Source organism: Budorcas taxicolor, chromosome 14 (assembly GCF_023091745.1).
Source record: "Budorcas taxicolor isolate Tak-1 chromosome 14, Takin1.1, whole genome shotgun sequence".
Lineage (NCBI taxonomy): Eukaryota > Metazoa > Chordata > Mammalia > Artiodactyla > Bovidae > Budorcas > Budorcas taxicolor.
In genome coordinates this window covers 80,933,118-80,945,644 of record NC_068923.1, presented here as the reverse complement: position 1 = coordinate 80,945,644, position 12,527 = coordinate 80,933,118, and the positions used below count along the sequence as shown (strand labels likewise).

Sequence of the window (12,527 nt, the reverse complement as noted above, 5' to 3'; positions counted from 1 at the left end):
CCGCGATGGTGCAGCAGGAGGCCTGGCCTCCAGTCTCTTCTCTGGTGTTTGCCTCTCGGGGGCCACCACCTCCCATCTTCTTTTCTTTCCTTCCTCCGGCTTCCCTGCCACCTTCGTTTTTTTGGTTTCTTTCATCTTCTAGCAAAACAGCAAACACCGAAATGTCTGACTTCCTTTAACAACTTTGTTTTCATCACTAAGTCGTGTCTGACTCTTTAGTGACCCATGGACTGTATAGCCCACCAGGCTCCTCTGTCCATGAGATTCTCCAGGAAAGAATACTGGAATGGGTCACCATGTCTTTCTCCAGGGGATCTTCTTGACCCAGGAACTGAACATGTGTCTCTTGCACTGGCAGGTGGGTTCTTTATCACTGAGCCACCAGAGAAACCCCTTCTTTAACAGCTGGTTGATGCTTTATAGTTTTCTTTTCACTAACTTTGGGATGACTTTCACTCTATCACAGTATGGACATGCAAGGGAACAGAGGTGAAGCCCATGTAGTGGGCACTTTTCTCCTTTGTAAGTGTTACACCCTCAAAAAGCTGGCATTAATTGTCACTATATGTAATGAAATACAGACCTTCAGTGTGGGCTCCACAGTTGTGCCATGGAGCTGAACTTACAGCCTTTGGTCCCTAAACATCCTAGGCCCAACTGAGACAGGACTCCATCCATCCGGAGAATGGGAACCCATGGGGAGAAGTCGAAGTGGGGGAACCTCTTCTGGTTACTACATCTTCGTGGGTGTCAGGGCCAGATCGAGGTGGACAGATGGCCCAGGTGTGCACGTGAAACTGTCTTCATCTTCACCTTTCTCCCCCTCCCCTCCCCATTATAATTGAGTTTCTGTGCCTCCAAAGGAGAGCATTGGGCTGGTTGATGAAGAAAAGAGGTTGGATCCCTTGGCCCTGGAAGGAAGGCTTCCAAGCTGTGGCTGTAACAGGAGTGAGCAGTCACCTTTCCTCCTCTGGCAAGTCCTTGGGTTGGGTCTCCAGGGGTTGGGTCAGAGCTGCTGGTCCCAGGGCCCAGGCCTGGAGCCTGGCTGCTTCCGAACTGCCTCTCACCACACTGGCTTCCTCTCCCGAGTTGTCCCAGCCCTGCTGTGACCTGAGACAGTAAGCGTCTGCCTCTGCTCCTCTGCACATCGAGCTGTGCAAGGGCAGCTCCACGTCGGCACGTCCTTCTCCACCCTCGCCTCTCCCGTCTTCTCTGTGGCATCTGCCATCTCTAGACTGTTTCCTTCCTCCTACAGCAGCTGCCCTGCAGGTTTTCTTCCTCCGTTTCTGCTGCGTCTCAGTCTCCTTGGCTGGCTTCCCTGCCACCCCTCTCCCCTCCACAACTTCTGGTAATTATGCTGCAGTTCTTCCAGGCTTCTTCTTAAGGGTAGACACAGCATGCAGCTCAGTGTCCTTACAGGAGGAGGGAGTGTTTGGAGGGAACGGACAACTGGAGGAGGCCTTTCCTGCCTCCTCCACCTTCCCCAGCACTCCCAGGCCACCATCATCTTCCTGCCGACCTTTGCTCACAGCCTCTCATACTGCCTTCCCTCTGGTCCACACGCATCTCTGTTTCCCACCCTCAGCCCTCACATTGCAAGGGCAGCATCCTTGCCAGGTTCCCATTTCCTGTTTCCAGTGTCTTCTCCTTCATCCCATCCTCCTCCAGACTGACCACCCTTTTTCCTGCTGCTCCCTGCTCCCTTGCTCAGAAACACCTACTGACAAGCCCCAGTCTTCTGCAATAGTCACAAATCTTTTTCAGCAACCGAATCCTTTTTCTCCAATGATATCTTCCTCCAAACCCTGATATACAGCAAAATAACTGAGCAGGATCGTTCTGGGCGTGCCCCCCAGGACCTTCCGCCCCCTTCTCCCCCTCTCCATCCTGCCCCGGGGCTTTTTAGGAAGTCCAGATGTTCCATGGAGCACAACTGAAAGAGTTCTCTACCTCCTTAAGGCCCAGCTCAGCGCTCACTTCCTCCCCAAACCGGAACCGGAACTCATCTGAACCGGAACTGGAACCGCCTCCTGAAGTTCTGCAGTGGCTCCTGGCTCTCTATGGGACTGTATCATAGTTGTGTCGCTTGTATACATGGCTTGTTTCCACTGGTAGAGAGTCAGCTCCTGGCCGCTGGAGAGTGACTTATCTGCGCCCCAAGCTCTCGCGGCAGAGTATTTTGTGCAGCTGCAGGGCTGCATCTGTAGGATGCACACAGGCTGTGGCATCTTGAGAATCCAGGAGCAACCTGTGCTTCAGATAGAAGAGTCTCTGCTCGAGGTTGACTTTATGCAGCTCACACACACCAGGCGGAGCGCTTTCGTGCCCCAGTTTCAGTAAGACCGTGACACATTCTTGTTCTATTCCTGATGCCGGGTTCTGCGTTTAGGTCATTTTTATTTATGAGTGGCCAGCCTCACTCCAGGCAGAGGCACCTCAGGCAGCCCAAAGTTGATTTGACTCCTGCCCGTTAGAACCCACTGGTCATAGCAAACACTCTCTACCAACAACCCAAGAGAAGACTACATGACCGTCACCAGATGGTAAACACTGAAATCAGATTGATTATGTTCTTTATAGCCAAAGATGGAGAAACTCTATACAGTCAGCAAAAACAAGACCGGGAGCTGATTGTGGCTCAGATCAGGAAGTCCTTATTGCCAAATTCAGACTTAAATTGAAGAAAGTAGGGAAAACCACTAGACCATTCAGACATGACCTAAATCAAATCCCTTATGATTATACAGTGGAAGTGACAAATGGATTCAAGGGATTAGATATGATATACAGAGTGCCTGAAGAACTGTGGATGGAGGTTTGTGATACTGTATAGGAGGCAGTGATCAAAACCATCCCAGAGAAAAAGAAATGCAAAAAGGCAAAATGGTTGTCTGAGGAGGCCTCACAAATAGCTGAGAAAAGAAGAGAGGCTAAAGGCAAAGGAGAAAAGGAAAGCTATATCCATTTGAATGCAGAGTTCCACAGAATAGCAAGGAGAGATAAGAAAGCCTTCCTCAGTGATCAATGCAAAGAAATAGAGGGAAACAAAAGAATGGGAAAGACTAGAGATCTCTTCAAGAAAATTAGAGATACCAAGGGAACATTTCATGCAAAGATGGGCACAATAAAGGAGAGAAACAGTATGGACCTAACAGAAGCAGAAAATATTAAGAAGAGGTGGCAAATAGATGGGGAAACAATGGAAACAGTGTGAGACTTTATTTTGGGGGGCTCCAAAATCACCGAAGATAGTGACTGCATGAAATAAAAGACATTTGCTCCTTGGAAGAAAAGCTATGACCAACCTAGACGGCATATTAAAAAGCACATTTGCCAACAAAAGTCTATCTAGTCAAAGCTATGGTTTTTCCAGTAGTTATGTATGTATGTGAGAGTTGGACTATAAAGAAAGCTGAGCACTGAAGAATTGATGCTTTTGAACTGTGTTGTTGGAGAAGACTCTTGAGGGTCCCTTGGACTGCAAGGAGATCCAACCAGTCCATCCTAAAGGAAAGTGAAGTTGCTCAGTCGTGTCCAACTCTTTGCGACCCTGTGGACTGTAGCCCAACAGGCTCCTCAGTCCATGGGATTCTCTAGGCAAAAATACTGGAGTTGGTTGCCATTTCCTTCTCCAGTCCTAAAGGAAATCAGTCCTGAATATTCATTGGAAGGACTAATGCTGAAGCTGAAACCCCAATATTTTGGCCTCCTGATGTGAAGAAGTGACTCATTGGAAAAGACCCTAATGCTGGGAAAGACTGAAGGCAGGAAAAGGGGATAGCAGAGAATGAGGTGATTGGATGACATGACCGACTTGATGGACATGAGTTTGAGCAAGCTCCGGTAGTTGGTGATGGACATGAGTTTGAGTGAGCTCCGGGAGTTGGTGATGGACAGGGAAGCCTGGTGTGCTGCAATCATGGAGTCACAGAGAGTCAGGTACGACTGAGTGACTGAGCTGAACTGAACATGCTCCTTCACGATAAGGACAGCAACAAGCATGAAGGGAAGGGAGAGTCCTGGGTTCTATCCAGCCACAGATTGGCCGCCTTGCTCAGCCTGGTCAAGATCCGAGATTGAAATTGGCTCTAAGTTGAGGGCAATACCATGGAGGGGCTGCCCAGGGCGAGGTGGTTGGTGTTGCCTCAGCTGCCAGGCTTCATAGAGGCTCCCACAGTACCCAGGCCTCTGGCCTCAAGCCCCAGGCCGACAGCAATTTGAGCCTGTAAGGAAGTGATGTTGACCTCCCATGAGGGTGTTACGTTTCAGGACTCCCTCTAAGGGCCAGCATTGCTGGGTATGGGGTCTGTGAATGGCTGGGGTGATGCATCCCTGTTCCCGCTGCTCCCCACATCCCACATCTCCTCCAGGTCCTCACCTCCACGGTCTCCTTACAGCAGTTCTCTTCCAGCCGCCAAAATGAGTCTCCACAAAATGAAACTAGTTCAGCCTTCTGCTGCAACGCCCCCAGGATTCTCAGGTCCCTCAGACTGAAAGCCGAGCTCTGGGGTGGCCTTCGAGACCCATGTCACCTCATGACCTCCCGCTGCCCCTCCGCCTCCGTCCTGACCTCCCTCCCCCACCCAGTCTTTACTCAAGGTCACCTCCGTGGACAACAGTTTAGCTAAGAATCCTCAGCATGTGGGACCAAGTCATCCTGAAGTTCCTGACTGCAAAGCACTGGTCTTGAGAGCAAATTTCAGGCCGTTATGAAGTCACCTGAGTGAGTCATGACCAGCATTTTTCTGACAATGAAATAGGGTAGGAAAATGTCAGCAAGGGGACAGTTGTTTTGTGTGTTTTGGGGCAGGTTGTTTGTGTGTGGGAGGGGGAACAAAATGAAAATTGTGTTTCCTGCCGTGGGACTCAGGTCACAGAAGTCTGAGAAACACAGCTCTAATCAGCTGGTCACCGAGCTCTCCAAGGGCGCCTCGGTCAGTTGACTATTTAGAAGCCTGTCACAGTAAAGCCCGCTGTTCTGGCCGCTCAGGGCGGGTGGGCAGACTTTCTTCCTGTTGCAGTCCCTCAGGCCGGTGCAGCCGGGGCTGCGTTGCTTTCTGTGTCCGCCCACAGGAGCCCTTCCCGAAGCTGCTTTGCTGCCCCCTAGTGTCGGCTGGTGGTCTCGATCTCAGGATGACAGCCGACCTCAGCCCTGCTCCCTCTGGCCTCCCACGATGCTGGGCTGAAATGCGGCTTTCTCACAAGGGCTGTGCTTTATTGGGCCGGGGTGTGTGTGTGAGTGTGTGTGAGGGTGGTCTTTAAAGATTCAGGCAACCACTCCTAAACCTTGTTCGGTTCGTCCCAGGGGACAAGAACACCCCAGACTCTCTAGAGATCCATACTGGAGACTTCCTGCTTTGGTGGTTCTGACTCCAGGTGTTCGGCTGTTTAGAGCTGTCCATCCATTTGACCGTGGCAGTGACCTCTGTGTCTGCACTGGGGAGGGGTCCTGGGGTCTTCCGGGCCCCTTCCTGCCTGATTTCAGAGATTATGCCTACAACAGGACCAGTCCCTGATTGTCTTGCTTCCCTCCTGAGCAAGGAATAGCTAGCGTAGCCTTGTGAGAAATCGCTGTTTCTGGGCAGTCACTGGGATGAAGGGATGAGCTGTGGTACCCCACCTCCTCAGTTCTTACCTTCAATTTCTGAACCGTAATAAAGGCCTGATTTTAATATTCATAAATGAAGTTCTATAATACAAGATTAGCTTTTTTCTTTAATGTTTTAATTCAAGAGTAAAACATGAAAGTTTTTTTTAAAACATTTTATTTAGCAAAATTCCTTATGGATGCAGAGAATAAAAGGTTTTTATTGTCAGCAGAACTGGACATATTAAATCTGGAAATTCCTAGATGGCTGGGAGGGAATGTGATCACTGCCTTCAAGTTACTGAAAGCCTCACCTGGAGGCTCACGCTCCCCTGTATGTCTGTAGAGGGCAGAGTTAGGACTGGGGTGGGAGGAGGCAGGTACCTGCTGGAGATAAGGAACAACTTACCCAAAGCTAAAGAGACTGAAAGAGCAGAAGAAGTTGCCCACAGAGGTGGTGGATTTCCTGTCTCTGCCAGGGTCTCAACCAAGGGGGTGTCTGTCCACCTGTCGTGATGGCTCTGACCGAGATGACATCAAGTGGCCTGTGGCTATGAAAATGTACACACTGAGATTGTGGTCTGTGAGGAAGGAAGATGTGAAAAATAACTTATTTCCAGGGAGGAATAAAGGGATCAATAAGCAGAGCACAGAGGGCTTTTAGGGCAGTAAAACTATTCCGTCTGACCCTCTAATGGTAGATGTGTGTACACTAAGTCGCTTCAGTTGTGCCCAACTCTTTGCAACTGTAGTCCATGGGATTCTCTACGCAAGAATACTGGAGTGGGTTGCCATGCCCTTCTCCAGGGGATCTTCCCAACCCAGGGACTGAACTTGCATCTCTTACGTCTCCTGCCTTGGCAAGCAGGTTCTTTACCACTAGCACCACCTGGGAAGCCCAGCGGTGGATACGTTACACTTTGAACATCTATCCAAACCCATAGAATGTACACCACCATTAGAGTGAACTCTGAGGTAACCTGTGGACTTTGGGTGACTGTGTTCATCATTTGTGACAGATGTGCTGCCCTGGTGGGGGATATTCATAGTGGGGAAAGCTGTGCGTGCGTGAGGGCAGAGAATGGTCAGAAATCTGTACCTTTCCCTCAAGTTTACTATGAGCCTGAAAAACTGCTCTAAAAAAATAATCTGAAAAAAAGAAGAGAGTAAAATAGCTTTTTTTTTATTAAATCTATCTATCTATATATTTATATAAAATACATATAATATGTATTGTCTCTAAAGAAAGCACAGTAGACTAGAACACTGTCATTTTGTAGGGGACTTCCTTCCAGTGTTTGGAGCAGAAATCTTTTGACCTGTTGAACTTTCTGATGGAATTATGCATGTTTCTGGTAATGCGTTACATTCTGATAAGATGAGTTTGTTATTTAACCTCTTGTTCTGTGTCACAGGGTCATTGGTTTCCTGGAAGCTATTGTCTGCATAAAATTTGGACAAGATCTCTTCTCTAAGACCCAAATACTCTATGTTGTGCTTTGGCTTCTTTGCGTGGTAAGTCATTACTTTTCTACCTTGAAGTGTTAAACTCCCCATGGTCTCTTCTAGAACAAAACAAGACCCTCTTGTGCACCAAGGTTTCTTAGACATTTATAGACAAGACATACTACTTGTAAGTAGCCCAAAATTGGCCATGGGATGAAGTTCAAGAACAAATACATAGGACCACGTGGCACCCCAAATTGGTCCCCTTTGTAGGTCTGATCACATGCCCCCAGCAGGTGCATTATACTCTTATTTGTTTCACTTGTGAGCATTCGCCTGCATTTGCTGAGAATGTCAGGTCTGCCTCGAAGGGACGATAGTTACTGTACCCTGTAATGTGTGTATTACCAAGTGTTTATATACAAAATGACAGACTGTGGTTTACAGGCCATGTAAGGGGAGGGGGTTTGGAGGTAATCAGGCCACGCAATTTCTTTTCCCCAGGCCAATGTTATATAGGCCATGCTTGTGTTGGGTGTGTTTTCCTCTCTGAAGGGAAGAGTCCTGGGGGCCTCCAGCTTTATTGTCCCGGGACTTTTCCCTCATCTCTCAAATGAAACAGGATCTTACCTAAAAATTTTTAAAATTTAAAATTCTGTGATTGCCCTTCTTAATTTGTTTTGTTACTCTAGAGAAAAGTCTTATTTTACATTTAAGATTCTTTGCGTTTACTTACTTAGTCTAGAAAATTAACTCGGGCTTTTAAAAATTTTTATTATTATCACATAAATTTCAAACATGTCAAGTAGATAAGGTCGCTCCCCCTTCACGTACGCATCACCCAGATTTAGCAGTTACCCACCAATGGCTGATCTCGTGTCCTTCTGTTCCACACGCACCATCCCTACCCCAGCTTACTAGAAGCAGGCCCACTTTTCCTATTTCAGGATGTCTCTCTAAAAAGACAGGAAGGCTTTTCTTTTTATGACATTATCACACTGGAAAAAGAATTCACGCCTTCATATTGTTAAGCAGCTGATCAGTGTTCACATTTCTCATGTTTCCTTCAAGTTTGTATTTTCTAACAGATTATTTGAATCAGCATCTACTCATTGCAATTGGTTTGCATGCCTCTTTTAATCTACATGTTTCTCTCCATCTCTAGCACTCTCTGCTTTGCAGTTTATTTGTTGAAGAAACAAAATCTTTTGTCCTGTAGGTTTTCCCCTTGTCTGGTTTTACTGATACCATCCTTACTGTCATTTATCAGATTTCTTTGTCTTCTGTATTTTCTATAAATTGGTAGCTGGATCTAGAGGCTTAATCAGATTCAAGTCTTTTTTTGTTCGTTTGTTTTTTCCTTTTGGCAGGACTGAACTTTGTATTTTTAAAGTGTTTTTATTGTCTTTCATGGTATCTATTTTTAGGATTACTTGTTAGAAATCCTAACTGTGCCAATGTACCTTGAGCCTGTGCATTGAACAGTGAAAGGGGAGAAGGATCTCTTTTGTCCTCAAACTCCAGAATTCATGCTCAGGTGTATTTTTTCTGTCACAGTGAGACAAGATGTAAGGATTGGTTCCTGGTCAGACGGGCCAGGAAATGTTACCCTTTGCTCCTCACGTTTCTCTCTGGCACGGGCACCCTGGCTTTGTGAATTGTAGCGGGTACTCATGGCGGGCAGGGGTGGGCACAGCCCTCACCTGGCGCCAACGGGACCACAGGCAAGTTAAGGCCAGCGGGACTCCTGAGATGTGGACAGAAGGTGCTTTTTATCATAGCCTATTGCAGGCCTCCTCCAGGGGCATCAGTCGCCAGAAGAGTCTCCCCACGGCCGGCTGTGTCCAATGAGCTGTCTCCGGGCCCCTCCAGTCTCTAACTTTTAGAGACTTTCACTGTGTTTTACTGATTAGACACTTAGCATCCCCCTCCTTAGGTTGGTGAATTTTGATGCACCTTGGTGTCTATGCGATGGTAACTGTATTGAGGACACGACCCGTTTCTCAGTCTCTCCATCCCTTAGCGTGGTCCCTTGTAAGTCCGTCACATGGCCGAGTGCTCATCAGAGCTGCCCTGATGTGGAGCCGCACAGGTAGGTGACTGCAAAGATGAGATTTATTCATGCTTACCATGCGCCAGGCACTGCTGGAAGCACTTTTCACACATTGTGTATTAGAGCTTTACACTTTGAGGGGAAGTACTTTGTTATCCTCTTTCCCAGATAAAGGCATAGAGAGGTCCCCTTAACTTACCTAAGGTCGTCCTGGCCGAGCCAGGGCTCAAACCCAGAAAGTCTGGCTAGAGATATCCCACTCCCTACTCCATGGGGGTCCCCCTCGGAGGCCCTCCAAGGGCATGTGGGAGTTACCTCTGCCCACTACTGATGCTCAGATATCATCTTGGTGTGTGTGCACAGAGCTGGAGGAGCTCTGGAGAGAGCAGCCGACAAGCTGGGGTGCAGCTCAGCCGATCAGGTACGCTGGGGGTCACCCGGGATCACAGGGTCCTCCCATTCCACGGGCGCCCAGCCGAAGCCCCGAGGCGAGGCGGCCGCCACCTCCCGACGTCACCTCTTGAGTCAGCCGTCAGGTTCCCTGCCATGTGACCCGGCTCCACCCCGTCCTCTCCCATCTTCTCCATCCTGCCCCATCTTCTCCATCCTGCCCTTCAGATCCGTTCTCCACTCTGCTGCCAAAGCGGTCTTCCAGAATTCAGGTCGGAATCCCTTCCTCCCCGCTTAGAATCCGTCCCGATTGCTGGGGCTTAAGAGGGCCCAAGAGAACAGTATTCCCCCCCTCCCCACCCCCCCAGGTTCAGAGCAGTTAGGAGACAGGCAGGAAGAACGAGGGCTGTGGAGTCAGAAGCAGCCGCTTTATGACTGAGAGCCCACGTTCTCAGTCTCCGCGTCCGATGCCAACGAGGGCCTTCCAGTCGCGAGCCCCAGGAGCAGACACACTTTCCTCTCCAGCCTCAGAAAAGCCGGCCTCCCCACACTGAGAAAGGAAATGGCCGGCTTGCGCATCCCTGTTCCCCAGTCAGTTAAGACACGCCGCCCCCCTGGGGAAGGGGTGAGGGAAAGCGCAGGGTTACCCCTGGAAGCTCCCCCTGGGGGACAGAAAGGGTGGGAAGGAGGACGGGTCCCCAGCGCACACCCAGCAGCGGAAATGCGAAGTCGTGCCCGCGTGTTCGGGCCGTCAGTGCCTGGATGGCTCTCACACCCAGCCCTGCAGTCCCCCGTCCTCAGGCTCCACCAGCCTGTTCGCGGTTACCGAACACCTCAGCGCATCGTCCTTCCACACCTGTCCTGCCTGCACCGGAAAGGTTTCCTTTGCCCACGCTGCGTGCTTTGCCCTGCTTTTTCGTCCACCTGGCGAGCCTTAATGCCAAGACCAACCTTCCATCTGCGCCCCGCGTGCAATACACTCCGGCCTGCAAGGCAGACAAGAGGACTCCCTCCTGGGGGGAACCGTCCCATTCGGTACATACCTCCTCAAGCTCTGGCCCCAGCGTGACATTTTCTGTGGTGTTTATGTCGGTCTCCTCAACCTGGCACTTCCTGCTGCTCACAGAGAATAAGTCTCCATCGTCCTTCGGTCCCACAGACGCTAGCGCAGCGCCTGAGGCACGGGAAACACTCCTCAAATGCGGGGAGACGAGGGGCGTGAGGTCCAGAGACGGAGACCAGGAGACCCAGACACGTATGACGAGACAGGCAGGTGGGAAGACGAAGCGCCCCCGCGCGAGGCACGGGAAGATGGCGGCCTGTTTGAGGAGCGAGGGCGAGAGCAAGGCGGAGGACGAGGGGGTGGGACGTGTCTGCCTGGGACCGGCTCTGTGTCGGTGGAAATTCAGGGATTTTTCGGTGGAAAGACTGCCTCACGGAGCAGCCGGAGGTCGGGAGAGCGTGGAAGGGAGGGGACGGAGGCGTGGAAGGGAGGGGACGGAGGAGGGCTGAGCCTGAGGGTGTCGCTGGGAGCCCAGGGAGGACCTGTCCCAGGCAGTGGCATTGAGGGTGCAGAGAAAGGGCGGCAGGAACCCGGCCGAGCAGGCGTCCCCTGTTCGGGGACGTTTCCTGTTTGGGCCACTCGTGGCTTCCGGTACTAGTGACAGGTTGAGGCGTATCCGAGAAGCTCGTTGAAAGGAGGTGTGTTAAGGTGTGAGGGGCCATTAGACTTTACAGGTGAAGGTGTCTTGTGTCATTGGAAGTTCTGGTCTGTCCAGGAGCTCTGGAAAGACTCAGTCAGCGATGGAGACGCAGGAGTCAGGAGGCGTCCATGCTTGGGGTAAATGGTAGGAGACATCAGCTTGGTAAGAGTCGGGGGCCATAGTGAGGGGAGGAGAGGCCACATTTTAGAGGCTGGGCCGGGGACGAGAAACCGCCACAGGAAAGAGGACTTTGCAGATAAGTAGAATCCCCCAGTTAGTGTTGTCAGTGACGAGTGCCCTGGAAGGGGAGCTGGCCTGAAGAGACACCTCTGGCTGGGATGATTAGGGGTCCCCACAGCCTTGCACATTCATCAGTTACAGAAAAAGAGTGGAAATAAAGTGTGGGTTTAATAAATATTAAAAAATGTGTGTCCCCGGCACATTTTATAATCATGGTTTTTTATTAAAGATCAAGATTGGTCTCAGTCTTAGGGGGCAAACATTTTTCGGTAAGAGAACACAGTTTACGCCATGTCTCCACGCTAAGAGAAACAAAGCCCCCAATTATTTGCCTTGATTGGGAAGAGAGTATACGCAGAATTTGTGATTAATGTAGAAATAAAGACCCCGTATGCTGGTTGATAAGCTGCCACAGCACCAGTTGTCTAATGAGTCTGGGTGGATTTGAATGCTGGTAACCATAATATGGAAGCCACACCTGGGTCTGTGTGCTGCCTTGGCTCTTAGCCCTCACGTTTTTTCTTTTTTCTTTTTTTCTTCTCTTTCTTTAAACAAAATCTGCACAATTGCTATTTAAATGCCAGGCCTTGACATTTTAAGTGGGTACTTGCCTAGATTTCCAGAGGTGTGATTGCAAACCCATAAATTACAAGCTTTTGTCTCCTGGGACACGTGTGACAAGGGCCTCTTGTACCCAGGTGAAGTGGTAAATGTGGCCACCACAGCAGGTCCTCTGCATGGCTCGTGATGATAAGCATCTGCCACGCAGCACCCGCCAGTGTTTGCTGCCCTCCTGCAAAGCAAGGTCTGCCCAGCTGTCTGCTCCTGGAGCAGCCCCAAGCTGCCAGTCTGCCCTCCAGGGCAGGAGAGAAAGCTTGGGGAAGACGAGCCCCGCACGCCTGCCCTCTGGTGGGCGAGATGCGCAATGACGACCCTCGCAGCACAGTCACCGACTGGTCCCTGGAGGTGGACCCCCACCTCCCTCCCCTCCTTGTGCAACCTAGGCTGTCCTGCTCTCTCCCTCAAGGAGCTGACATACTTAGTTTTACGTGCTACAGATCCCGTAGTCTTTCCGCTCTTGCCATGCCGTGAAAACGGTACATTTAAT

The 12,527-nt window shown here is 50.2% G+C and overlaps 1 protein-coding gene across 2 annotated transcripts in view; it reads left to right on the top strand.

Annotated features, from left to right (window-relative positions):
* The window catches only part of PTDSS1 (phosphatidylserine synthase 1), a 69,334-nt gene that overhangs the window by 49,842 nt on the left and 6,965 nt on the right, over nt 1–12,527 (top strand). For both annotated transcript variants that reach the window (XM_052651957.1, XM_052651956.1), the window contains one exon: nt 7,003–7,102. In XM_052651957.1, coding sequence (XP_052507917.1) covers nt 7,003–7,102 — 100 coding nt within the window. The remainder of the gene's footprint in view (nt 1–7,002; nt 7,103–12,527) is intronic.